This window comes from Salmo salar, chromosome ssa15 (assembly GCF_905237065.1).
Source record: "Salmo salar chromosome ssa15, Ssal_v3.1, whole genome shotgun sequence".
In the NCBI taxonomy this organism is placed as follows: domain Eukaryota; kingdom Metazoa; phylum Chordata; class Actinopteri; order Salmoniformes; family Salmonidae; genus Salmo; species Salmo salar.
In genome coordinates, this window is record NC_059456.1 from 12,862,823 (window position 1) to 12,889,904 (window position 27,082).

The following is a 27,082-nucleotide window of genomic DNA, read 5'->3' on the forward strand; positions in this document are numbered from 1 at the left end:
AGCTGAATAACGAGGTAGGGAGGGAGGGATGAAGGGAGGGAGCTGAATAACTAGGGATGGAGTGAGGGAGGGAGCTGAATAACGAGGGAGGGAGGGAGGGAGGGAGGGAGGGAGGGAGGGAGGGAGGGAGGGAGGGAGGGAGGAGGGAGCTGAATAACTAGGGAGGGAGGGAGCTGAATAACTAGGGAGGGAGAGAGTTGAATAACTAGGGAGGGAGGGAGCTTACTAACTAGGGAGGGAGGGAGCTGAATAACTAGGGAGGGAGGGATGGCTGAATAACTAGGGAGGGAGGGAGGGATCTGAGTAACTAAGGAGGGAGCTGAATAATTAGGGAGGGAGGGAGGGAGGGAGCTGAATAACTAGGGGAGGGAGGGAGGGAGCTGAGTAACTAAGGAGGGAGATGAATAACTAGGGAGGGAGGGAGGGAGCTGAATAACGAGGGAGGGAGGGAGCTGAGTAACTAAGGAGGGAAGTGAATAACTAGGGAGGGAGGGAGGGAGCTGAATAACTAGGGAGGGAGGGAGCTGAGTAACTAGGGAGGGAGGGAGGGAGATGAGTAACTAGGGAGAGAGGGAGGGAGCTGAATAACGAGGGAGGGAGGGAGCTGAATAACGAGGGAGGGAGGGAGCTGAGTAACTAGGGAGGGAGGGAGGGAGCTGAATAACTAGGGAGGGAGGGAGGGAGCTGAATAACGAGGGAGGGAGGGAGGGAGCTGAATAACGAGGGAGGGAGGGAGGGAGCTGAGTAACTAAGGAGGGAGATGAATAACTAGGGAGGGAGGGAGGGAGCTGAATAACTAGGGAGGGGGGGGAGCTGAGTAACTAGGGAGGGAGGGAGGGAGATGAGTAACTAGGGAGAGAGGGAGGGAGCTGAATAACAAGGGAGGGAGGGAGTTGAATAATGAGGGAAGGAGGGAGCTGAGTAACTAGGGAGGGAGGGAGGGAGCTGAATAACTAGGGAGGGAGGGAGCTGAATAACGAGGGAGGGAGGGAGCTGAATAACGAGGGAGGGAGGGAGCTGAATAACGAGGGAGGGAGGGAGGGAGCTGAATAACTAGGGAAGGAGGGAGGGAGGGAGCTGAATAACTAGGGGAGGGAGGGAGGGAGCTGAATAACGAGGGAGGGTGGGAGGGAGCTGAATAACGAGGGAGGGAGGGAGGGAGCTGAATAACGAGGGATGGAGGGAGATGAATAATGAGGGAGGGAGGGAGGAAGGGAGCTGAATAATGAGGGAGGGCGGGAGCTGAATAACGAGGGAGGGAGTTAGCTGAATAACTAGGGAGGGAGGGAGCTGAATAACTAGGGGAGGGAGTGAGGGAGCTGAATAACGAGGGAGGGAGGGAGGGAGGGAGGGAGGGAGGGAGGAGGGAGGGAGGAGGGAGGGAGGGAGGGAGGGAGAGAGCTGAATAACTAGGGAGGGAGGGAGCTGAATATCTAGGGAGGGAGGGAGCTGAATAACTTGGGAGGGAGCTGAATAACTACGGAGGGAAGGAGGGAGCTGTAAACTAGGGAGGGAGAGAGGGAGGTGAATAACTAGGGAGGGAGGGATGGAGCTGAATAACGAGGGAGGGAGGGAGCTGAATAATGAGGGAGGGAGGGAGCTGAATAATGAGGGAGGGAGGGAGCTGAATAACGAGGGAGGGAGAGAGCTGAATAACGAGGGAGGGAGGGAGCTGAATATCTAGGGAGGGAGGGAGCTGAATAACTTGGGAGGGAGGTGAATAATGAGGGAGGGAGGGAGCTGAATAACGAGGGAGGGAGAGAGCTGAATAACGAGGGAGGGAGCTGAATAACTTGGGAGGGAGGGAGCTGAATAACTAGGGAGGGAGGGAGGGATCTGAGTAACTAAGGAGGGAGCTGAATAATTAGGGAGGGAGGGAGGGAGGGAGGGAGCTGAATAACTAGGGAGGGAGGGAGCTGAGTAACTAGGGAGGGAGGGAGGGAGATGAGTAACTAGGGAGAGAGGGAGGGAGCTGAATAACGAGGGAGGGAGGGAGCTGAATAACGAGGGAGGGAGGGAGCTGAGTAACTAGGGGAGGGAGGGAGGGAGCTGAATAACTAGGGAGGGAGGGAGGGAGCTGAATAACGAGGGAGGGAGGGAGGGAGCTGAATAAAGAGGGAGGGAGGGAGCTGAATAACGAGGGAGGGAGAGAGTTGAATAACTAGGGGAGGGAGGGAGCTGACTAACTAGGGAGGGAGGGAGCTGAATAACTAGGGGAGGGAGGGATGGCTGAATAACTAGGGAGGGAGGGAGGGATCTGAGTAACTAAGGAGGGAGCTGAATAATTAGGGAGGGAGGGAGGGAGCTGAATAACTAGGGAGGGAGGGAGGGAGCTGAGTAACTAAGGAGGGAGATGAATAACTAAGGGAGGGAGGGAGCTGAATAACTAGGGAGGGAGGGAGGGATCTGAGTAACTAAGGAGGGAGCTGAATAATTAGGGAGGGAGGGAGGGAGCTGAATAACGAGGGAGGGAGGGAGCTGAGTAACTAAGGAGGGAAGTGAATAACTAGGGAGGGAGGGAGGGAGCTGAATAACTAGGGAGGGAGGGAGCTGAGTAACTAGGGGAGGGAGGGAGGGAGATGAGTAACTAGGGAGAGAGGGAGGGAGCTGAATAACGAGGGAGGGAGGGAGCTGAATAACGAGGGAGGGAGGGAGCTGAGTAACTAGGGAGGGAGGGAGGGAGCTGAATAACTAGGGAGGGAGGGAGGGAGGGAGCTGAATAACGAGGGAGGGAGGGAGGGAGCTGAATAACGAGGGAGGGAGGGAGCTGAATAACGAGGGAGGGAGGGAGGGATCTGAGTAACTAAGGAGGGAGCTGAATAATTGAGGGAGGGAGGGAGCTGAATAACTAGGGAGGGAGGGAGGGAGCTGAGTAACTAAGGAGGGAGATGAATAACTAGGGGAGGGAGGGAGGGAGCTGAATAACTAGGGAGGGGGGGAGCTGAGTAACTAGGGAGGGAGGGAGGGAGATGAGTAACTAGGGAGAGAGGGAGGGAGCTGAATAACAAGGGAGGGAGGGAGTTGAATAATGAGGGAAGGAGGGAGCTGAGTAACTAGGGAGGGAGGGAGGGAGCTGAATAACTAGGGAGGGAGGGAGCTGAATAACGAGGGAGGGAGGGAGCTGAATAACGAGGGAGGGAGGGAGCTGAATAACGAGGGAGGGAGGGAGGGAGCTGAATAACTAGGGAAGGAGGGAGGGAGGGAGCTGAATAACTAGGGAGGGAGGGAGGGAGCTGAATAACGAGGGAGGGTGGGAGGGAGCTGAATAACGAGGGAGGGAGGGAGGGAGCTGAATAACGAGGGGATGGAGGGAGATGAATAATGAGGGAGGGAGGGAGGAAGGGAGCTGAATAATGAGGGAGGGCGGGAGCTGAATAACGAGGGAGGGAGTTAGCTGAATAACTAGGGAGGGAGGGAGCTGAATAACTAGGGAGGGAGTGAGGGAGCTGAATAACGAGGGAGGGAGGGAGGGAGGGAGCTGAATAACGAGGGAGGGAGGGAGGAGGGAGGAGGGAGGAGGGAGGAGGGAGGGAGGAGGGAGGGAGGGAGGGAGGAGGAGCTGAATAACTAGGGAGGGAGAGAGTTGAATAACTAGGGAGGGAGGGAGCTTACTAACTAGGGGAGGGAGGGAGCTGAATAACTAGGGGAGGGAGGGATGGCTGAATAACTAGGGAGGGAGGGAGGGATCTGAGTAACTAAGGAGGGAGCTGAATAATTAGGGAGGGAGGGAGGGAGGGAGCTGAATAACTAGGGAGGGAGGGAGGGAGCTGAGTAACTAAGGAGGGAGATGAATAACTAGGGAGGGAGGGAGGGAGCTGAATAACGAGGGAGGGAGGGAGCTGAGTAACTAAGGAGGGAAGTGAATAACTAGGGAGGGAGGGAGGGAGCTGAATAACTAGGGAGGGAGGGAGCTGAGTAACTAGGGAGGGAGGGAGGGAGATGAGTAACTAGGGAGAGAGGGAGGGAGCTGAATAACGAGGGAGGGAGGGAGCTGAATAACGAGGGAGGGAGGGAGCTGAGTAACTAGGGAGGGAGGGAGGGAGCTGAATAACTAGGGAGGGAGGGAGGGAGCTGAATAACGAGGGAGGGAGGGAGGGAGCTGAATAACGAGGGAGGGAGGGAGGGAGCTGAGTAACTAAGGAGGGAGATGAATAACTAGGGAGGGAGGGAGGGAGCTGAATAACTAGGGAGGGGGGGAGCTGAGTAACTAGGGAGGGAGGGAGGGAGATGAGTAACTAGGGAGAGAGGGAGGGAGCTGAATAACAAGGAGGGAGGGAGTTGAATAATGAGGAAGGAGGGAGCTGAGTAACTAGGGAGGGAGGGAGGGAGCTGAATAACTAGGGAGGGAGGGAGCTGAATAACGAGGGAGGGAGGGAGCTGAATAACGAGGGAGGGAGGGAGCTGAATAACGAGGAGGGAGGGAGGGAGCTGAATAACGAGGGAGGGAGGGAGGGAGCTGAATAACGAGGGATGGAGGGAGATGAATAATGAGGGAGGGAGGGAGGAAGGGAGCTGAATAATGAGGGAGGGCGGGAGCTGAATAACGAGGGAGGGAGTTAGCTGAATAACTAGGGAGGGAGGGAGCTGAATAACTAGGGAGGGAGTGAGGGAGCTGAATAACGAGGGAGGGAGGGAGGAGGAGGGAGGGAGGGAGGGAGAGGAGGGAGGAGGAGGGAGGGAGGAGAGAGCTGAATAACTAGGGAGGGAGGGAGCTGAATATCTAGGGAGGGAGGGAGCTGAATAACTTGGGAGGGAGCTGAATAACTACGGAGGGAAGGAGGGAGCTGTAAACTAGGGAGGGAGAGAGGGAGGTGAATAACTAGGGAGGGAGGGATGGAGCTGAATAACGAGGGAGGGAGGGAGCTGAATAATGAGGGAGGGAGGGAGCTGAATAATGAGGGAGGGAGGGAGCTGAATAACGAGGGAGGGAGAGAGCTGAATAACGAGGGAGGGAGGGAGCTGAATATCTAGGGAGGGAGGGAGCTGAATAACTTGGGAGGGAGGTGAATAATGAGGGAGGGAGGGAGCTGAATAACGAGGGAGGGAGTGAGCTGAATAACGAGGGAGGGAGGGAGCTGAATAACTTGGGAGGGAGGGAGCTGAATAACTAGGGAGGGAGGGAGGGATCTGAGTAACTAAGGAGGGAGCTGAATAATTAGGGAGGGAGGGAGGGAGGGAGGGAGCTGAATAACTAGGGAGGGAGGGAGCTGAGTAACTAGGGGAGGGAGGGAGGGAGATGAGTAACTAGGGAGAGAGGGAGGGAGCTGAATAACGAGGGAGGGAGGGAGCTGAATAACGAGGGAGGGAGGGAGCTGAGTAACTAGGGAGGGAGGGAGGGAGCTGAATAACTAGGGAGGGAGGGAGGGAGCTGAATAACGAGGGAGGGAGGGAGGGAGCTGAATAAAGAGGGAGGGAGGGAGCTGAATAACGAGGGAGGGAGAGAGTTGAATAACTAGGGAGGGAGGGAGCTGACTAACTAGGGAGGGAGGGAGCTGAATAACTAGGGAGGGAGGGATGGCTGAATAACTAGGGAGGGAGGGAGGGATCTGAGTAACTAAGGAGGGAGCTGAATAATTAGGGAGGGAGGGAGGGAGCTGAATAACTAGGGAGGGAGGGAGGGAGCTGAGTAACTAAGGAGGGAGATGAATAACTAGGGAGGGAGGGAGGGAGCTGAATAACTAGGGAGGGAGGGAGGGATCTGAGTAACTAAGGAGGGAGCTGAATAATTAGGGAGGGAGGGAGGGAGCTGAATAACGAGGGGAGGGAGGGAGCTGAGTAACTAAGGAGGGAAGTGAATAACTAGGGAGGGAGGGAGGGAGCTGAATAACTAGGGAGGGAGGGAGCTGAGTAACTAGGGAGGGAGGGAGGGAGATGAGTAACTAGGGAGAGAGGGAGGGAGCTGAATAACGAGGGAGGGAGGGAGCTGAATAACGAGGGAGGGAGGGAGCTGAGTAACTAGGGAGGGAGGGAGGGAGCTGAATAACTAGGGAGGGAGGGAGGGAGGGAGCTGAATAACGAGGGAGGGAGGGAGGGAGCTGAATAACGAGGGAGGGAGGGAGCTGAATAACGAGGGAGGGAGGGAGGGATCTGAGTAACTAAGGAGGGAGCTGAATAATTAGGGAGGGAGGGAGGGAGGGAGCTGAATAACTAGGGAGGGAGGGAGGGAGCTGAGTAACTAAGGAGGGAGATGAATAACTAGGGAGGGAGGGAGGGAGCTGAATAACTAGGGAGGGGGGGGAGCTGAGTAACTAGGGAGGGAGGGAGGGAGATGAGTAACTAGGGAGAGAGGGAGGGAGCTGAATAACAAGGGAGGGAGGGAGTTGAATAATGAGGGAAGGAGGGGAGCTGAGTAACTAGGGGAGGGAGGGAGGGAGCTGAATAACTAGGGAGGGAGGGAGCTGAATAACGAGGGAGGGAGGGAGCTGAATAACGAGGGAGGGAGGGAGCTGAATAACGAGGGAGGGAGGGAGGGAGCTGAATAACTAGGGAAGGAGGGAGGGAGGGAGCTGAATAACTAGGGAGGGAGGGAGGGAGCTGAATAACGAGGGAGGGTGGGAGGGAGCTGAATAACGAGGGAGGGAGGGAGGGAGCTGAATAACGAGGGGATGGAGGGAGATGAATAATGAGGGAGGGAGGGAGGAAGGGAGCTGAATAATGAGGGAGGGCGGGAGCTGAATAACGAGGGAGGGAGTTAGCTGAATAACTAGGGAGGGAGGGAGCTGAATAACTAGGGAGGGAGTGAGGGAGCCGAATAACGAGGGAGGGAGGGAGGGAGGAGGGAGGGAGGGAGGGAGGGAGGGAGGGAGGGAGGGAGGGAGGAGGGAGGGAGGGAGGGAGAGAGCTGAATAACTAGGGAGGGAGGGAGCTGAATATCTAGGGAGGGAGGGAGCTGAATAACTTGGGAGGGAGCTGAATAACTACGGAGGGAAGGAGGGAGCTGTAAACTAGGGAGGGAGAGAGGGAGGTGAATAACTAGGGAGGGAGGGATGGAGCTGAATAACGAGGGAGGGAGGGAGCTGAATAATGAGGGAGGGAGGGAGCTGAATAATGAGGGAGGGAGCTGAATAACGAGGGAGGGAGAGAGCTGAATAACGAGGGAGGGAGGGAGCTGAATATCTAGGGAGGGAGGGAGCTGAATAACTTGGGAGGGAGGTGAATAATGAGGGAGGGAGGGAGCTGAATAACGAGGGAGGGAGAGAGCTGAATAACGAGGGAGGGAGGGAGCTGAATAACTTGGGAGGGAGGGAGCTGAATAACTAGGGAGGGAGGGAGGGATCTGAGTAACTAAGGAGGGAGCTGAATAATTAGGGAGGGAGGGAGGGAGGGAGGGAGGAGGGAGCTGAATAACTAGGGAGGGAGGGAGGGAGCTGAGTAACTAAGGAGGGAGATGAATAACTAGGGAGGGAGGGAGGGAGCTGAATAACTAGGGAGGGAGGGAGCTGAGTAACTAGGGAGGGAGGGAGGGAGATGAGTAACTAGGGAGAGAGGGAGGGAGCTGAATAACGAGGGAGGGAGGGAGCTGAATAACGAGGGAGGGAGGGAGCTGAGTAACTAGGGAGGGAGGGAGGGAGCTGAATAACTAGGGGAGGGAGGGAGGGAGCTGAATAACGAGGGAGGGAGGGAGGGAGCTGAATAAAGAGGGAGGGAGGGAGCTGAATAACGAGGGAGGGAGGGAGGGAGGGAGCTGAATAACTAGGGGAGGGAAGGAGGGAGGGAGCTGAATAATGAGGGAGGGCGGGAGCTGAATAACGAGGGAGGGAGGGAGCTGAATAACTAGGGAGGGAGGGAGCTGAATAACTAGGGAGGGTGTGAGGGAGCTGAATAACGAGGGAGGGAGGGAGGGAGGGAGGGAGGGAGGAGGAGGGAGGGAGGGAGGGAGCTGAATAACTAGGGAGGGAGGGAGCTGAATATCTAGGGAGGGAGGGAGCTGAATAACTTGGGAGGGAGGTGAATAACTACGGAGGGAAGGAGGGAGCTGTATACTAGGGAGGGAGAGAGGGAGGTGAATAACTAGGGAGGGAGGGAGCTGAATAATGAGGAAGGGAGGGAGCTGAATAATGAGGGAGGGAGGGAGCTGAATAACTAGGGAGGGAGTGAGGGAGATGAATAACGAGGGAGGGAGGGAGGGATGGAGTGAGGGAGCTGAATAACTAGGGAGGGAGGGAGCTGAATAACGAGGGAGGGAGGGAGGGAGGGATGGAGGGAGGGAGGGAGGGATGGAGGGAGGGAGCTGAATAACTAGGGAGGGAGGGAGCTGAATAACGAGGGAGGGAGGGAGGGAGCTGAATAACGAGGGAGGGAGGGAGCTGAATAACGAGGGAGGGAGCTGAATAACTAGGGAGGGAGGGAGCTGAATAACTAGGGGAGGGAGTGAGGGAGATGAATAACGAGGGAGGGAGGGAGGGAGGGATGGAGGGAGGGAGCTGAATAACTAGGGAGGGAGGGAGCTGAATAACGAGGGAGGGATGGAGGGAGGGAGCTGAATAACTAGGGAGGGAGGGAGCTGAATAACGAGGGAGGGAGGGAGGGAGCTGAATAACGAGGGAGGGAGGGAGCTGAATAACGAGGGAGGGAGCTGAATAACTAGGGAGGGAGGGAGCTGAATAACGAGGGAGGGAGTGAGGGAGATGAATAACGAGGGAGGGAGGGAGGGAGGGATGGAGGGAGGGAGCTGAATAACTAGGGAGGGAGGGAGCTGAATAACGAGTGAGGGAGGGAGGGAGGGAAGGAGGGAGGGAGGGAGCTGAATAACGAGGGAGGAGGGAGCTGAATAACGAGGGAGGGAGGGATGGAGGGAGGGAGCTGAATAACTAGGGGAGGGAGGGAGCTGAATAACGAGGGAGGGAGGGAGGGAGCTGAATAACGAGGGAGGGAGGGTGCTGAATAACGAGGGAGGGAGGGAGCTGAATAACTAGAGAGGGAGTGAGGGGGAGGGAGCTGAATAACGAGGGAGGGAGGGAGGGATGGAGGGAGGGAGCTGAATAACGAGGGAGGGAGGGAATGAGGGAGGGAGGGTGGGAGGGGAGCTGAATAACGAGGGAGGGAGATGAATAACAAGGAGGGAGGGAGCTGAATAACAAGGAGGGAGTGAGGGAGGGAGGGAGCTGAATAACGAGGGAGGGAGGCAGCTGAATATCTAGGGAGGAGGGAGGGAGGAGTTCAACAACAAATAACGGGGGTGGGAGTTCGAATATCTAGGCAGGGGAGTGAGTTGAATAACTAGGGAAGGGAGGGAGTTGTATAACTAGGGAGGGAGAATAATAACTTGGGAGGTAGTTGTCTAACTAGGGGAGGGAGGGAGGGAGGGAGGGAGGGAGCTGAATAACTAGTGAGGGAGGGATGGAGCTGAATAACGAGGGATGGAGGGAGCTGAATAATGAGGGAGGGAGGGAGCTGAATAATGAGGGAGGAAGGGAGCTGAATAACGAGGGAGGGGGGAGCTGAATAACTAGGGAGGGAGGGAGCTGAATAACTAGGGAGGGAGTGAGGGAGCTGAATAACGAGGGGAGGGAGGGAGGGATGGAGGGAGGGAGCTGAATAACTAGGGAGGGAGGGAGCTGAATAACGATGGAGGGAGAGGAGTGAGCTGAATAACGAGGGGAGGGAGGGAGCTGAATAACGAGGGAGGGAGGGATGGGGGAGGGAGCTGAATAACTAGGGAGGGAGGGAGCTGAATAACGAGGGAGGGAGGGAGCTGAATAACGAGGGAGGGAGGGAGCTGAATAACTACAGAGGGAGTGAGGGGAGGGAGCTGAATAACGAGGGAGGGAGGGAGGGATGGAGGGAGCTGAATAACTAGGGAGGGAGGGAGCTGAATAACTAGAGAGGGAGTGAGGGGGGAGGGAGCTGAATAACGAGGGAGGGAGGGAGGGATGGAGGGAGGGAGCTGAATAACGAGGGAGGGAGGGAAGGAGGGAGGGAGGGTGGGAGGGAGCTGAATAACTAGGGTGGGAGGGAGCTGAATAACGAGGGAGGGAGGGAGGGAGCTGAATAACGAGGGAGGGAGGGTGCTGAATAACGAGGGAGGGAGGGAGCTGAATAACTAGAGAGGGAGTGAGGGGGGAGGGAGCTGAATAACGAGGGAGGGAGGGAGGGATGGAGGGAGGGAGCTGAATAACGAGGGAGGGAGGGAAGGAGGGAGGGAGGGTGGGAGGGAGCTGAATAACGAGGGAGGGAGATGAATAACAAGGGAGGGAGGGAGCTGAATAACAAGGGAGGGAGTGAGGGAGGGAGGGAGCTGAATAACGAGGGAGGGAGGCAGCTGAATATCTAGGGAGGAGGGAGGGAGGAGTTCAATAACAAATAACGGGGGTGGGAGTTCAATATCTAGGCAGGGAGTGAGTTGAATAACTAGGAAGGGAGGGAGTTGTATAACTAGGGAGGGAGAATAATAACTTGGGAGGTAGTTGTCTAACTAGGGAGGGAGGGAGGGAGGGAGGGAGGGAGCTGAATAACTAGTGAGGGAGGGATGGAGCTGAATAACGAGGGATGGAGGGAGCTGAATAACGAGGGAGGGAGGGAGCTGAATAATGAGGGAGGAAGGGAGCTGAATAACGAGGGAGGGGGGGAGCTGAATAACTAGGGAGGGAGGGAGCTGAATAACTAGGGGAGGGAGTGAGGGAGCTGAATAACGAGGGAGGGAGGGAGGGATGGAGGGAGGGAGCTGAATAACTAGGGAGGGAGTGAGGGAGATGAATAACGAGGGAGGGAGGGAGGGATGGAGTGAGGGAGCTGAATAACTAGGGAGGGAGGGAGGGAGGGAGGGATGGAGGGAGGGAGGGAGGGATGGAGGGAGGGAGCTGAATAACTAGGGGAGGGAGGGAGCTGAATAACGAGGGAGGGAGGGAGGGAGCTGAATAACGAGGGAGGGAGGGAGCTGAATAACGAGGGAGGGAGCTGAATAACTAGGGAGGGAGGGAGCTGAATAACTAGGGAGGGAGTGAGGGAGATGAATAACGAGGGAGGGAGGGAGGGAGGGATGGAGGGAGGGAGCTGAATAACTAGGGAGGGAGGGAGCTGAATAACGAGGGAGGGATGGAGGGAGGGAGCTGAATAACTAGGGAGGGAGGGAGCTGAATAACGAGGGAGGGAGGGAGGGAGCTGAATAACGAGGGAGGGAGGGAGCTGAATAACGAGGGGAGGGAGCTGAATAACTAGGGAGGGAGGGAGCTGAATAACGAGGGAGGGAGTGAGGGAGATGAATAACGAGGGAGGGAGGGAGGGAGGGATGGAGGGAGGGAGCTGAATAACTAGGGGAGGGAGGGAGCTGAATAACGAGTGAGGGAGGGAGGGAGGGAAGGAGGGAGGGAGGGAGCTGAATAACGAGGGGAGGAGGGAGCTGAATAACGAGGGAGGGAGGGATGGAGGGAGGGAGCTGAATAACTAGGGTGGGAGGGAGCTGAATAACGAGGGAGGGAGGGAGGGAGCTGAATAACGAGGGAGGGAGGGTGCTGAATAACGAGGGAGGGAGGGAGCTGAATAACTAGAGAGGGAGTGAGGGGGAGGGAGCTGAATAACGAGGGAGGGAGGGAGGGATGGAGGGAGGGAGCTGAATAACGAGGGAGGGAGGGAATGAGGGAGGGAGGGTGGGAGGGAGCTGAATAACGAGGGAGGGAGATGAATAACAAGGGAGGGAGGGAGCTGAATAACAAGGGAGGGAGTGAGGGAGGGAGGGAGCTGAATAACGAGGGAGGGAGGCAGCTGAATATCTAGGGAGGAGGGAGGGAGGAGTTCAATAACAAATAACGGGGGTGGGAGTTCAATATCTAGGCAGGGAGTGAGTTGAATAACTAGGAAGGGAGGGAGTTGTATAACTAGGGAGGGAGAATAATAACTTGGGAGGTAGTTGTCTAACTAGGGAGGGAGGGAGGGAGGGAGGGAGGGAGCTGAATAACTAGTGAGGGAGGGATGGAGCTGAATAACGAGGGAGGGAGGGAGCTGAATAATGAGGGAGGGAGGGAGCTGAATAATGAGGGAGGAAGGGAGCTGAATAACGAGGGAGGGGGGAGCTGAATAACTAGGGAGGGAGGGAGCTGAATAACTAGGGAGGGAGTGAGGGAGCTGAATAACGAGGGAGGGAGGGAGGGATGGAGGGAGGGAGCTGAATAACTAGGGAGGGAGGGAGCTGAATAACGATGGAGGGAGAGGAGTGAGCTGAATAACGAGGGAGGGAGGGAGCTGAATAACGAGGGAGGGAGGGATGGGGGAGGGAGCTGAATAACTAGGGAGGGAGGGAGCTGAATAACGAGGGAGGGAGGGAGCTGAATAACGAGGGAGGGAGGGAGCTGAATAACTAGAGAGGGAGTGAGGGGGAGGGAGCTGAATAACGAGGGAGGGAGGGAGGGATGGAGGGAGCTGAATAACTAGGGAGGGAGGGAGCTGAATAACTAGAGAGGGAGTGAGGGGGGAGGGAGCTGAATAACGAGGGAGGGAGGGAGGGATGGAGGGAGGGAGCTGAATAACGAGGGAGGGAGGGAAGGAGGGAGGGAGGGTGGGAGGGAGCTGAATAACTAGGGTGGGAGGGAGCTGAATAACGAGGGAGGGAGGGAGGGAGCTGAATAACGAGGGAGGGAGGGTGCTGAATAACGAGGGAGGGAGGGAGCTGAATAACTAGAGAGGGAGTGAGGGGGGAGGGAGCTGAATAACGAGGGAGGGAGGGAGGGATGGAGGGAGGGAGCTGAATAACGAGGGAGGGAGGGAAGGAGGGAGGGAGGGTGGGAGGGAGCTGAATAACGAGGGAGGGAGATGAATAACAAGGGAGGGAGGGAGCTGAATAACAAGGGAGGGAGTGAGGGAGGGAGGGAGCTGAATAACGAGGGAGGGAGGCAGCTGAATATCTAGGGAGGAGGGAGGGAGGAGTTCAATAACAAATAACGGGGGTGGGAGTTCAATATCTAGGCAGGGAGTGAGTTGAATAACTAGGAAGGGAGGGAGTTGTATAACTAGGGAGGGAGAATAATAACTTGGGAGGTAGTTGTCTAACTAGGGAGGGAGGGAGGGAGGGAGGGAGGGAGCTGAATAACTAGTGAGGGAGGGATGGAGCTGAATAACGAGGAATGGAGGGAGCTGAATAATGAGGGAGGGAGGGAGCTGAATAATGAGGGAGGAAGGGAGCTGAATAACGAGGGAGGGGGGGAGCTGAATAACTAGGGAGGGAGGGAGCTGAATAACTAGGGGAGGGAGTGAGGGAGCTGAATAACGAGGGAGGGAGGGAGGGATGGAGGGAGGGAGCTGAATAACTAGGGAGGGAGAGAGCTGAATAACGATGGAGGGAGAGGAGTGAGCTGAATAACGAGGGAGGGAGGGATGGGGGAGGGAGCTGAATAACTAGGGAGGGAGGGAGCTGAATAACGAGGGAGGGAGGGAGCTGAATAACGAGGGAGGGAGGGAGCTGAATAACTAGAGAGGGAGTGAGGGGGAGGGAGCTGAATAACGAGGGAGGGAGGGAGGGATGGAGGGAGCTGAATAACTAGGGAGGGAGGGAGCTGAATAACTAGGGATGGAGTGAGAGAGGGAGGGAGCTGAATAACGAGGGAGGGAGCTGAATAACAAGGGAGGGAGGGAGCTGAATAACAAGGGAGAGAGTGAGGGAGGGAGGGAGCTGAATAACGAGGGAGGGAGGGAGCTGAATATCGAGGGAGGAGGGAGGGATGAGTTCAATAACAAATAACGGGGGTGGGAGTTCAATATCTAGGCAGGGAGTGAGTTGAATAACTAGGAAGGGAGGGAGTTGTATAACTAGGGAGGGAGAATAATAACTTGGGAGGGATGGATATTAATAACTCGGGAGGTAGTTGTCAAACTAGGGAGGGAGGGAGTTGAATAACTAGGGAGGGAGGGAGGGAGGGAGGGAGTTGAGTAACTACGGAGGGATATGAATAACTAGGGAGGGAGAGAGAGCTGAATAACTAGGGAGGGTGGGAGTTAAATAACTAGGGAGGGAGGGAGGGAGGGAGGGAGGGAGCTGAATAACGAGGGAGGGAGGGAGGGAGCTGAATAACTTGGGAGGGAGAGAGCTGAATAACTAGGGAGGAGGGAGGGAGGTGAATAACTAGGGAGGAGGGAGGGAGTTGAATAACTAGGGAGGAAGGGGGAGGTGAATAACTAGGGAGGAGGGAGGGAGGTGAATAACTAGGGAGGGATATTAATAACTACTAGGGTGGGAGAGAGATGAATAACTAGGGAGGGAGGGAGATAATAACTAGGGAGGGAGATGAATAACTAGGGAGGGAGTGAGGGAGCTGAATAACTAGGGAGGGAGATTAATAACTACTAGGGAGGGATAGAGATGAATAACTAGGGAGGGAGGGAGATTAATAACTACTAGGGAGGGAGGGAGATTAATAACTAGGGAGGGAGGGAGGGAGGGAGGGAGCTGAATACCTTGGGAGGGAGATTAATAACTACTAGGGTGGGAGGGAGATTAATAACTACTAGGGTGGGAGGGAGATTAATAACTACTAGGGTGGGAGAGAGATGAATAACTAGGGAGGGAGATTAATAACTACTAGGGAGGGAGGGAGATTAATAACTACTAGGGTGGGAGAGAGATGAATAACTAGGGAGGGAGGAAGATGATGAATCCCGAGGGAGTGGGGGAGACGAATAACGGGGGTGGGAGTGAAATAACTAGGCAGGGAGGGAGTTGAATAACTATGAAGGGAGGGGGATGAATAACTAGGGTGGGAGGGAGTGAGATGAATACCTCTGGTGGAAGGGAGTTGTATAACTAGGGAGAGAGAATAATAACTCAGGAGGTAGTTGCATAACTAGTGAGGGAAGGATATTAATAACTAGGGAGCTAGTTGTCTAACTAGGGAGGGAGGGAGTTGAATAACAAGAGAGGGATATGAATAACTAGGGAGGGAGAGAGGTAGATGAACAATTGGGGAGGGAGGGAGGAAGATAGTTGCGTAACTAGGGAGGTAGGGAGGGAGCCGATTAACTAGGGAGGGAAGGAGGGAGGGAGGGAGCTGAATAACTAGGGAGGGAGCTGAGTAACTAGGGAGGGAGGGAGGGAGCTGAATAACTAGGGAGGGAGGGAGCTGAATAACTAGGGAGGGAGGGAGGGAGCTGAATAACTAGGGAGGGGGAGAGATGAATAACGAGGGAGGGTGGGAGGGAGCTGAATAACTAGGGAGGGAGGGAGAGAGCTGAATAACTAGGGAGGGAGGGAGGGAGGTGAATAACTAGGGAGGGAGTGAAGGAGCTGAATAACTAGGGAGGGAGATTAATAACTACTAGGGAGGGATAGAGATTAATAACTAGGGAGGGAGGGAGATTAATAACTACTAGGGAGGGAGGGAGATTAATAACTAGGGAGGGAGGGAGGGAGGGAGGGAGCTGAATGCCTTGGGAGGGAGATTAATAACTACTAGGGTGGGAGGGAGATTAATAACTACTAGGGTGGGAGGGAGATTAATAACTACTAGGGTGGGAGAGAGATGAATAACTAGGGAGGGAGGAAGATGATGAATCCCGAGGGAGTGGGGGAGACGAATAACGGGGGTGGGAGTGAAATAACTAGGCAGGGAGGGAGTTGAATAACTTTGAAGGGAGGGGAATGAATAACTAGGGTGGGAGGGAGTGAGATGAATACCTCTGGTGGAAGGGAGTTGTATAACTAGGGAGAGAGAATAATAACTCAGGAGGTAGTTGCATAACTAGTGAGGGAAGGATATGAATAACTAGGGAGGTAGTTGTCTAACTAGGGAGGGAAGGATATTAATAACTAGGGAGGTAGTTGTCTAACTAGGGAGGGAGGGAGTTGAATAACAAGAGAGGGATATGAATAACTAGGGAGGGAGAGAGGTAGATGAACAATTGGGGAGGGAGGGAGGAAGATAGTTGAGTAACTAGGGAGGTAGGGAGGGAGCTGAATAACTAGGGAGGGAAGGAGGGAGGGAGGGAGCTGAATAACTAGGGAGGGAGCTGAGTAACTAGGGAGGGAGGGAGGGAGCTGAATAACTAGGGAGGGAGGGAGCTGAATAACTAGGGAGGGAGGGAGGGAGCTGAATAACTAGGGAGGGGGAGAGATGAATAACGAGGGAGGGTGGGAGGGAGCTGAATAACTAGCGAGGAGGGAGGGAGCTGAATAACTAGGGAGGGAGGGAGGGAGGTGAATAACTAGGGAGGGAGGGAGCTGAATTACTAGGGAGGGAGGGAGCTGAATAACTAGGGAGGGAGGGAGGGAGCTGAATAACTAGGGAGGAGGGCGGGAGTTGATTAACTAGGGAGGAGGGCGGGAAGTGAATAACTAGGGAGGAGGGAGGGAGCTGAATAATTAGGGAGAAGGGAGGGAGGAGCTGAATAACTTGGGAGGGAGGGAGTTGAATAACTAGGGAGAAGGGAGGGAGGTGAATAACTAGGGAGGAGGGAGGGAGGGAGGTGAATAACTAGGGAGGAGGGAGGGAGGTGAATAACTAGGGAGGAGGGAGGGAGTTGAATAACTAGGGAGGAGGGGGGAGGTGAATAACTAGGGAGGAGGGAGGGAGGTGAATAACTAGGGAGGGATATTAATAACTACTAGGGTGGGAGAGAGATGAATAACTAGGGAGGGAGGGAGATAATAACTAGGGAGGGAGATGAATAACTAGGGAGGGAGTGAGGGAGCTGAATAACTAGGGAGGGATAGAGATGAATAACTAGGGAGGGAGGGAGATTAATAACTACTAGGGAGGGATGGAGATTAATAACTAGGGATGGAGGGAGGGAGGGAGGGAGCTGAATACCTTGGGAGGGAGATTAATAACTACTAGGGTGGGAGGGAGATTAATAATTACTAGGGTGGGAGGTTAGATTAATAACTACTAGGGTGGGAGAGAGATGAATAACTAGGGAGGGAGATTAATAACTACTAGGGAGGGAGGGAGATTAATAACTACTAGGGTGGGAGAGAGATGAATAACTAGGGAGGGAGGAAGATGATGAATACCGAGGGAGTGGGGGAGACGAATAACGGGGGTGGGAGTGAAATAACTAGGCAGGGAAGGAGTTGAATAACTATGAAGGGAGGGGAATGAATAACTAGGGTGGGAGGGAGTGAGATGAATACCTCGGGTGGAAGGGAGTTGTATAACTAGGGAGAGAGAATAATAACTCAGGAGGTAGTTGCATAACTAGTGAGGGAAGGATATTTATAACTAGGGAGGTAGTTGTCTAACTAGGGAGGGAAGGATATTAATAACTAGGGAGGTAGTTGTCTAACTAGGGAGGGAGGGAGTTGAATAACAAGAGAGGGATATGAATAACTAGGGATGGAGAGAGGGAGATGAACTATTGGGGAGGGAGGGAGGAAGATAGTTGAGTAACTAGGGAGGTAGGGAGGGAGCTGAATAACTAGGGAGGGAAGGAGGGAGGGAAGGAGCTGAATAACTAGGGAGGGAGCTGAGTAACTAGGGAGGGAGGGAGCTGAATAACTAGGGAGGGAGGGAGGGAGCTGAATAACGAGGGAGGGAGGGAGCTGAATAACTAGGGAGGGAGGGAGGGAGCTGAATAACTAGGGAGGGAGGGAGGGAGGTGAATAACTAGGGAGGGAGGGAGCTGAATTACTAGGGAGGGAGGGAGCTGGATAACTAGGGAGGGAGGGAGGGAGCTGAATAACTAGGGAGGAGGGCGGGAGTTGATTAACTAGGGAGGAGGGCGGGAAGTGAATAACTAGGGAGGAGGGAGGGAGCTGAATAACTAGGGAGAAGGGAGGGAGGAGCTGAATAACTTGGGAGGGAGGGAGTTGAATAACTAGGGAGAAGGGAGGGAGGTGAATAACTAGGGAGGAGGGAGGGAGGTAAATAACTAGGGAGGGAGGGAGCTGAATAACTAGGGAGGGGGGGATGGAGTTGAATAACTATAGAAGATATTAATTAGCCTTTTTCCACAGCGTTCAGCAGAGGGAGGCTGTAAATCCACTGCTGTATTCAGACTAAAGACCATGACAGATTGGGGGATTACACCAAACTGATGAGATTTTCACAAATATAGTATAAGGAGATATCCCCTAACCTTTAACTGCTTTTCGCCGTGGTGGTTCACTGTGTACTGGACCATGCAGATACTGACACAAAAGTACAGATGTGGGAATCTATGATATAAGAGAATGTTCACATTACTATGTCAAAACTTTTGAATATCCTCTGTTTTAAAGGCCTGATATTATGTTTGTGTTTCAGATGAGCCGTGTAACGGGGATAAGTCTATATTCTGTCAGATGGAGGTCCTGGTGAGATACTGCTCTATCCCGGGATACAATAAACTGTGTTGTGACTCCTGTAGCAGACGCAGAGGAACCCTGTCCTCCCTCCTAGTAGAAGCCGCCGAGATGGACCAGGAAGTACGCTTTGCCGCCGCCTCCCAGCTCCTGGAGACTCAGTCGCCCAATGGGACGCGTGATTTGTCTCTTCGCTCCCTACTGACCCCCAGTGGATCCTCAACGCTATGCCCCAGCATCAGACACGCCCACACTGTCCCACCCAGGAAAAGCTCCTTCCACCGCAGGGTTCCATCCCCCAGTAGCCTCGCTGGCAGGAACCTGTCCATCATGATGTCGTCACTTACTGCTGGTGGCGCGGTTCAGTCAGATGCCACGGAGGGTCAAAGTTCAAACACGTTGAGGGAGAGCCGGTTGCTCAAGGAGACGGAGGTGGCTCTAACGGAGGTGGAGAGATGAAGTGAGATCATTCCTCCTCTGGACTCCATGCAGATATCACTCCACCCTGCCTTTCTCACCTCATAACATCAGGGTAGAGAGAGCGAGGGAGGGAGGGAGGGATGTAGAAGTGCTGGTTCACTTTCGTGTTAGAGACCCCCTAAGCAGCAGTGACAGGTTGTTTGAGTTGAAACGCACCATATACAGTATCACCAGAACAGTTGGACTGAAGCCCCAGTCATGTTACAACGTTACTCGTAGGAAATCGTTCTAGTTGTATAGAATTTCAATATCCAGCTATTTTTGTTTACTGGCGCTCTCGTATTTCTTCAACAAATCTAGATATTTCTAAAAGTCACTGTAAAAACTATATAATATACAGTACATATGTTAAACATTGTTCAAATGTCAGTATTATTATAACGAAGACAAGATGACACTGTCAAAGGTTAAATCCCCTTTTGGTTCCTAAACTACAGACCCACAGACATACTAACATCTCCAGAACCATATCCAGATATTCCAGAACCATATCCAGATATTCCAGAACCATATCCAGATATTCCAGAACCATAATATGAAATGTCAGGTGGTGTATTATTTGTTCCCTACAGTACTCAGCTAGAGGCTGTTGTAGCAGAACATACATCATCTGATCTCAAGTCACAATGAAACATCAGGCTGTCAATACTCTGTTTAATGTCTTCATGAACACACAGGGACAACAGGCAGAGTGTGATGGAATCTCACCATCACTACATCTGAGAGGGATATATAGTATCCCTAAAGCCCTTTAGAGGGGGAATCTATGGATTCTATACCACCAGGGGGTTTATTAGTATTTAACACACACATTGTTTGAGCTCTCCATGCCAATGCTTTTGTGAAGATGGACTTACAAAATATCTTTATAGGGAACATATGATAATAGATGTCTAGCTTTGTCAGAGAGGGAGAGAGCTATTTATTGTAAAATGATTTTGTCAACCACAATGCATCTGACTGCAATAGCGAACAAACCGTTGATGATGTTTCAGTTGAGTTCAATGTGCAACCGATCATTCTTACTCCTGTGTTGTCATTATAGGACTTGTAAATAGGATTTAGAAGGTCAATATTTATTAAGATAGTGGTCCTGCTCTTTTTCCTGTACAGTGCCTTCTGGTTGCCGAGGTGTTGTAGAAATAACCAAACAATATTATTATTATAGGTTCTAATAATAACCAAACTAAACCCAACATCAAGACCAACCACCTCATTCCAGCTCAACGCTTTCACTTCAGTTCAACATCAGTGGAATCAACCTGCTGTCCGTCAGTGGAATCAACCCACTGTCGGTCAGTGGATTCAACCCGCTGTCGGTCAGTGGAATCAACCCGCTGTCCGTCAGTGGAATCAACCCGCTGTCCGTCAGTGGAATCAACCTGCTGTCCGTCAGTGGAATCAACCCGCTGTTGGTCAGTGGAATCAACCCGCTGTTGGTCAGTGGAATCAACCCGCTGTCCGTCAGTGGAATCAACCCGCTGTCCGTCAGTGGAATCAACCTGCTGTCCGTCAGTGGAATCAACCCGCTGTCCGTCAGTGGAATCAACCCGCTGTCCGTCAGTGGAATCAACCCGCTGTCGGTCAGTGGAATCAACCCGCTGTCCGTCAGTGGAATCAACCCGCTGTCCGTCAGTGGAATCAACCCGCTGTCCGTCAGTGGAATCAACCCGCTGTCCGTCAGTGGATTCAACCCGCTGTCCGTCAGTGGAATCAACCCGCTGTCCGTCAGTGGATTCAACCCGCTGTCCGTCAGTGGAATCAACCCGCTGTCCGTCAGTGGATTCAACCCGCTGCCCGTCAGTGGAATCAACCCGCTGTCCGTCAGTGGAATCAACCCGCTGTCCGTCAGTGGAATCAACCCGCTGTTGGTCAGTGGAATCAACCCGCTGCCCGTCAGTGGAATCAACCCGCTGTCCGTCAGTGGAATCAACCCGCTGTCCGTCAGTGGATTCAACCCGCTGTCCGTCAGTGGAATCAACCCGCTGTCCGACAGTCAAACGTTGAGTGGGTAGATTAGACTATCTTGTGTTAATAACCAACAAGACATGAATATGTTGTTGCCCCTAACTGAACACAGAGAACATAGAGGGTAGTAAATGTCTCAAACTATGCTGAAACACACAGTACTCAGAGTTAGAGTTTATTTTCCCCTGTCATTTAAGGTTAATGTGCTGTCTTTAAGACATTGCTGCTAATGTTATGCAAAGCTTTTAATGATCGAGGACGTTAGCTAGTTTGTTTGGGTTGTACCATTTGCCCCTCCACATTTACCGTAGAGAGCCTCATGAGGGTTCTAATATGTTGTGGATGTCACGTTCTACATAAATGGTTGAACTAATTTCTGTCTCCTGTCTCATCATTACTGAATTGTTAGTAAGGCGTGGTTATGAAACCAACAAGACATAAAAGATTGGCGACAAGTAAGTTTGAACCTACAGGAAAGATTCTGTCTGGAAATAGTTGGGTTTTTACAAGTTAAAGGGCAAAATGTTGATTTCCAGAAGGCATTTCTGCCCAAAAATATATAGATATTTTTTGGGAATTAAAAAGCCTCTCCTGTGAGGTAATGAAGTGCGACATATGCCTAGCTTCCTGAAACGGGTCACATACATGATATTTTTCCTATTCAACAAAACTGGGGCAATGGGGCTTGAAATGACTGAAATGCTTTCTAAATATAGTAACAATCAAATTATAAATGACTTACTGTGTAATTTCACTTTGCTTATAACTGTAAAATAAATATGATCATACTTAGCGACTGTACAATATTGGCACTATTTCATATAATTGCTGACAGAGAATGTACTCCTAAACATCCACTGGGCCGTGCAGAGACACCATTCAAATGTATGCAGACTCATTACAACTTCAACTGTAAGCACAAAGTGATTTTGTCTATCTATGACCAATAGAAAGTAGTATTGTTTAAATTCTATCAAATCATTTAGGGCTCTGTTCAGTCTAAAACTGAAGCGATACAGATTCCAGGATAGAAATGTAAAGGTACTTTCCAATTGAGCCGACATACAGCGTTACTGTGAATGCAGTCTCCGCTAACATGGGAATATTGCCTTTAAATTTCAATAACTCTGTAAAACTGAACTTCCGCGATGGGGATTGAATGGAGCCTTCAGATTTAGCAATAGTGAAGTCATGTGAACAGAGAACATAGAGATATGTACAGAGTAATAGTCTGTCTAACTATTCTGAAGCACACTGATCAGAGTTAGCGAGTTTATTTTCCCTTGTCATTTAAATTTGTTGACGAGCTGCCTTTAACACTAGAAACCATACAGTGAAGGATATGTTTTGCATTATTCTATTTATTTATTTATTTCCTTATAATACATTTGATTAGTAATAGAGTTACAGTAAATAAAACAGTCCCATAACAGCTTATTTTTTATAAAGTAAAAGAATGATATCAACCAGCAAGGTTTGCGGTCAAATTATTTGTTGCTGATATAGGCATAACACAAACTCATTACACTATTGTTTTTCTTAAATCAACCTCCTCACCTTCCTATAATTCAGTTAGGCCAAATATAAATACATTTGTGAAGTAAGGTGCACAATTATTGCCCATTCATCCATTGGTTATTCATCAGCAGAGACCGACGCATTAGCACCTGGCTGGGTATCAACATCCAACAGCACATTGTCTTGGCGGATTAAGTTAGGAATAGGTGTAAAATAAAAGGTTCTAAATACATTTTTGTTTGATTTCAAAATTCTGACAAATGAGCAGTGTAAAATACAAGCATTTAGAAAAAGTAATAGAAGGAGCAGGACAGCTTTTTTTGCAGATTTTGTATTTATTTACAAAATCAAACGTCAGTGGTCGTTGGCACGTAGGCGGTTCTAGTGAAAAGACATTGCTGTTAATGTTATGCAAAGCGTTTATTGATTAAGGACGCTAGCTAGTGTTTTATGTATTAGGGTTGTACCATTTGCCCCTCCGTACTTATCGTAGTTGTACAGAGAGCATCATTGGGGATCTAATGTTAGTCACGTTCTAAATGAATGGTTGAACTAATTACTTCCTGTCTCTTGTCTCGTCATTATTAGGGTTACCTCATCAGAAAGGGTTACCACCATCAGTAAGGGTTACCGCCATCAGTTAGGGTTACCGCCATCAGTAAGGATTAGGGTCACTTCCATCAGTAAGGGTTAGGGTTACTTCCATCAGTAAGGGTTACGGTTAGCTCCATCAGTAAGGATTAGGGTTATCTCCATCAGCAAGGATTAGGGTTACCTCCATCAGCAAGGGTTACCTCCATCAGCAAGGGTTACCTCCATCAGCAAGGGTTATTCCATTAGCAAGGGTTACCTCCATCAGCAAAGGTTAGGGTTACTTCCTTCAGCAAGGGTTACTTCAATCAACAAGGGTTAGGTTACCTCCATCAGCAAGGGATTAGGGTTAGGTTGTTGTTTGGTGGAGCAAACAAAGAGACAGACATGCACGCAGGAAGGCAGGAGAGAGAAGCTATGAACAGCAGACTAAGATGTGATTGTGGGCTTTGTTCCAAGCTGAATATTGTGTGGATAGACTGACATTTCAAGTCTGTCCATGCACTTAAGCCTGCTACTATAGAATGGAAGCGTGCTATGCAATCTAGCCGGCGTTCAACTGAGAGACAGCAGCCCGAATCATGGCAGTGTATGCAGCCTAACAACGGTGTTGCACCGCGGCTGGAGCCCTGGGAGAACCCTTGGTATTTGCAGTGTGTTGAAAGTGAGTTGTCCGTGGATCAGCAGCTGGTAGACGAGGGTGAGCAGTCCGCGGTGGTGGATCAGCAGATGTGGGATGAGAGTGAGCAGGCGGCGGCGACTGCGCTGGTGCAGTCAACCAGTCAGATCGGTGGTGAACCATGCTCGGAACCGAGGGAGCAAGGCTGCGTCGTGGCAACTTCCACGGAGAGCGAGAGTGATGAAGGCGGCGGTGTGTCGTCCAGAATTGAAGGTTGGAGGAATGGAATTTTGACTGAATATGAACACTTTGCTATGGGTAAAAACCCTTCAGTTAAATGAATTGACAATAGTCGCACCAGTCTATCCCGAGTACGGCTATTCCTTCGCTATATGTCAGAGGGCAAGGCCGATGAAGGACTGTGTTCTCTGGATAACTACAGACGTGTGTCTGAGTGGTATGGTCAATGTGAAGACCGTTGGTTGGCACCATCCACGTTAAAAATGTACCGAGCCGATGTTCGAAGTTTCTTGAATTATCTTATTCAGTTCCGGCCAAAAGGTCTGCAGGCTAAAGCCAGTGGAATTCGAAAGGTGTTACTCTGCTTGGCAAAGATGGACAGGGATTCACGGCAGAGCCAGGCAACACACAGGGCAAAATTCCGCAAACGCTGCAGGGACGAGGTGCTCAGCGCTGCGGAGTTAAGCCGTTTTGTTGAGCTAAGTAATCAAGCTATTCCTTTGGTTCTCAGTAGGCTGGAGGTCCGAGCCACCTGCGCTGATAGACGTAGGTTTGCGGCTCTCATGTCCAGCCGGTTGGCCATCTTTAATGGCACTCGACGATCCCCAGTCACCATCTTCAGTGAGAGGGATTTTACTGAAGTAACCCCGGAAAGTGGGGGTTATCAGATGTGCATTTCAAGCCACAAAACGAACTATAGCTTCGGTGAATGCAGAGTTGTTCTATCTGAGCAGGAATACACTTGGCTTAACCTCTATGCGCTAGGTGGGACGCAAGCGTCCCACCCGTGGTGCACTCCATCAACAGCAGGTGCATTTCAAGAGCGGCAAATTTGAATCCAAATAAATGTCAAAATTCTTCAAACATACAACTATTTTACACCCTTTGAAAGATAAACATCTCCTTAACCTCTATGGGACCGGCGGGACGAATTCGTCCCACCTACGTAACATCCACTGCCAGCCTGTGGCGCGATTTTCAAAATCTTCAAAATCCTATTACTTCAATTTCTCAAACATATGACTATTTTACAGCCATTTAAAGATAAGACTCTCGTTAATCTAACCACACTGTCCGATTTCAAAAAGGCTTTACAACGAAAGCAAAACATTAGATTATGTCAGCAGAGTACCAAGCCAGAAATAATCAGACACCCATTTTTCAAGCCAGCATATAATGTCACCAAAACCCAGAAGACAGCTAAATGCAGCACTCACCTTTGATGATCTTCATCAGATGACAACCCTAGGACATTATGTTATACAATACATGCATGTTTTGTTCAATCAAGTTCATATTTATATCAAAAACCAGCTTTTACATTAGCATGTGACGTTCAGAACTAGCATACCCCCGCAAACTTACGGGGAATTCGCTAACATTTTACTAAATTACTCACGATAAACGTTCACAAAAAGCATAACAATTATTTTAAGAATTATAGATACAGACCTCCTCTATGCACTCGATATGTCCGATTTTAAAATAGCTTTTTGGTGAAAGCACATTTTGCAATATTCTAAGTATATAGCCCAGGCATCACGGGCTCGCTATTTAGACACCCGGCAAGTTTAGCACTCACCATAATCATATTTACTATTATAAAAATGTCATTACCTTTTGTTGTCTTCGTCAGAATGCACACCCAGGACGTCTACTTCAATAACAAATGTTGGTTTGGTCCAAAATAATCCATCGTTATATCCGAATAGCGGCGTTTTGTTCGTATGCGTCCAGACACTATCCGAAATAGTAAAGAAGTGTCGCGCGCTGGCGCAATTCCTGACAATAAAATTCAAAGTATTCAATTGCCGTACGTCGAAGCATGTCAACCGCTGTTTAAAATCAATTTTTACGTCATTTTTCTCGTAGAAAAGCGATAAAATTCCGACAGGGAATCTCCTTTTCGGCAAACAGAGGAAAAAAATCCCAAAGGCGGGGGCGGTCGGGGTCACGCGCATAAGCTAGTGTCTCTTGATGGGCCACTTGAGAAAGGCGATAATGTGTTTCAGCCTGGGGCTGGAATGACGACATTCTCTTTTTCCCGGGCTATGAGAGCCTATGGACGACGTGGGAAGTGTCACGTTAGAGCAGAGATCCTTAGTAAATGATAGAGATGGCAAAGAAGTTCCAGAAATGGTCAGACAGGCCACTTCCTGTAAAGGAATCTCTCAGGTTTTGACCTGCCATTTGAGTTCTGTTATACTCACAGACACCATTCAAACAGTTTTAGAAAATTTAGGGTGTTTTCTATCCATATGTAATAAGTATATGCATATTCTAGTTACTGAGTAGGAGTGGTAACCAGATTAAATCGGGTATGTTTTTTATCCAGCCGTGTCAATGCTGCCCCCTAGCCCTAACAGGTTAATCTAACCACGTTTTCCGATTTCAAAAAGGTTTTACGGCGAAAGAATAAATTTAGAGTATGTTAGGACAGTACATTTCCAAGAGTTGTGTGTAATGTTGTGCCAATTCAAAGACAGGCGTCACCAAAACCATAAAATCAGCTAAAATTATGCACTAACCTTTTACAATCTCCAACAGATGACACTCCTAGGACATTATGTTAGACAATGCATGCATTTTTAGTTCTATCAAGTTCATATTTATATCCAAAAACAGCGTTTTACTATGGCGTTGATGTTCAGGAAATCGTTTCCCTCCAATAACCGGCATTCAAGTCAGCACCACAAATTAAATAATTAAAATTAGAAAACATTGGTAAAATATTATATTGTCATTTAAAGAATTATAGATTTACATCTCTTGAACGCAATCAACTTGCCAGATTTAAAAATAACCTTACTGGGATATCACACTTTGCAATAATCTGAGCACTGCGCCCAGAAAAATACGCGTTGCGATACAGACTAGCCGCCATGTTGGGGAGATCTAAAATCGAAAATACTATGTAAATAATCCATTACCTTTGATTCTCTTCATCAGATGTCACTTCCAGGTATCACAGGTCCATAACGAATGTAGTTTTGTTCAAAAAAGCTCATCATTTATGTTCAAAAATCTCCGTCTTGTTAGCACATGATCTAAGCCCGCCGGACTTCACTTCATGAACGAGGGGAAAAAATATATTTACGTTCGTTCAAACATGTCAAACGTTGTATAGCATAAATCATTAGGGCCTTTTTTAACCAGAACATGAATATAATTCAAGGCGGACGAATGCAAAATCTTTTAAAACGTATTGGAACGAGGGTACCCAACATGACCTCGCGCGCCAGAGTCTAATCGGCCATCACCGTTCCAAGGCTCTTGTTCGGTCAGATCTCATAGTAGAAGATTCAAAACACTTTGTAAAGGCTGGTGACATCTAGTGGAAGCAATAGGAAGTGCCAAAACATTAATCAACCCCTGTGTGTTTCAATGGCATAGGCTTAAAGGTAATTCAACACATCAGGTATCCACTTCCTGTCAGAAAATGTCTCAGGTTTTGCCTGCCAAAT

General features: G+C 50.8%; 1 protein-coding gene across 3 annotated transcripts in view; it reads left to right on the forward strand.

Moving 5' to 3' along the window:
* adamts3 (ADAM metallopeptidase with thrombospondin type 1 motif, 3) overlaps positions 1-21,023 on the forward strand; it is a 298,496-nt gene extending 277,473 nt beyond the window's left edge. For all 3 annotated transcript variants that reach the window (XM_045695468.1, XM_045695469.1, XM_045695470.1), the window contains one exon: positions 18,165-21,023. In XM_045695468.1, coding sequence (XP_045551424.1) covers positions 18,165-18,661 — 497 coding nt within the window. In that variant the 3' untranslated portion in view covers positions 18,662-21,023. The remainder of the gene's footprint in view (positions 1-18,164) is intronic.
* The last annotated feature ends 6,059 nt before the right edge of the window (positions 21,024-27,082 follow it).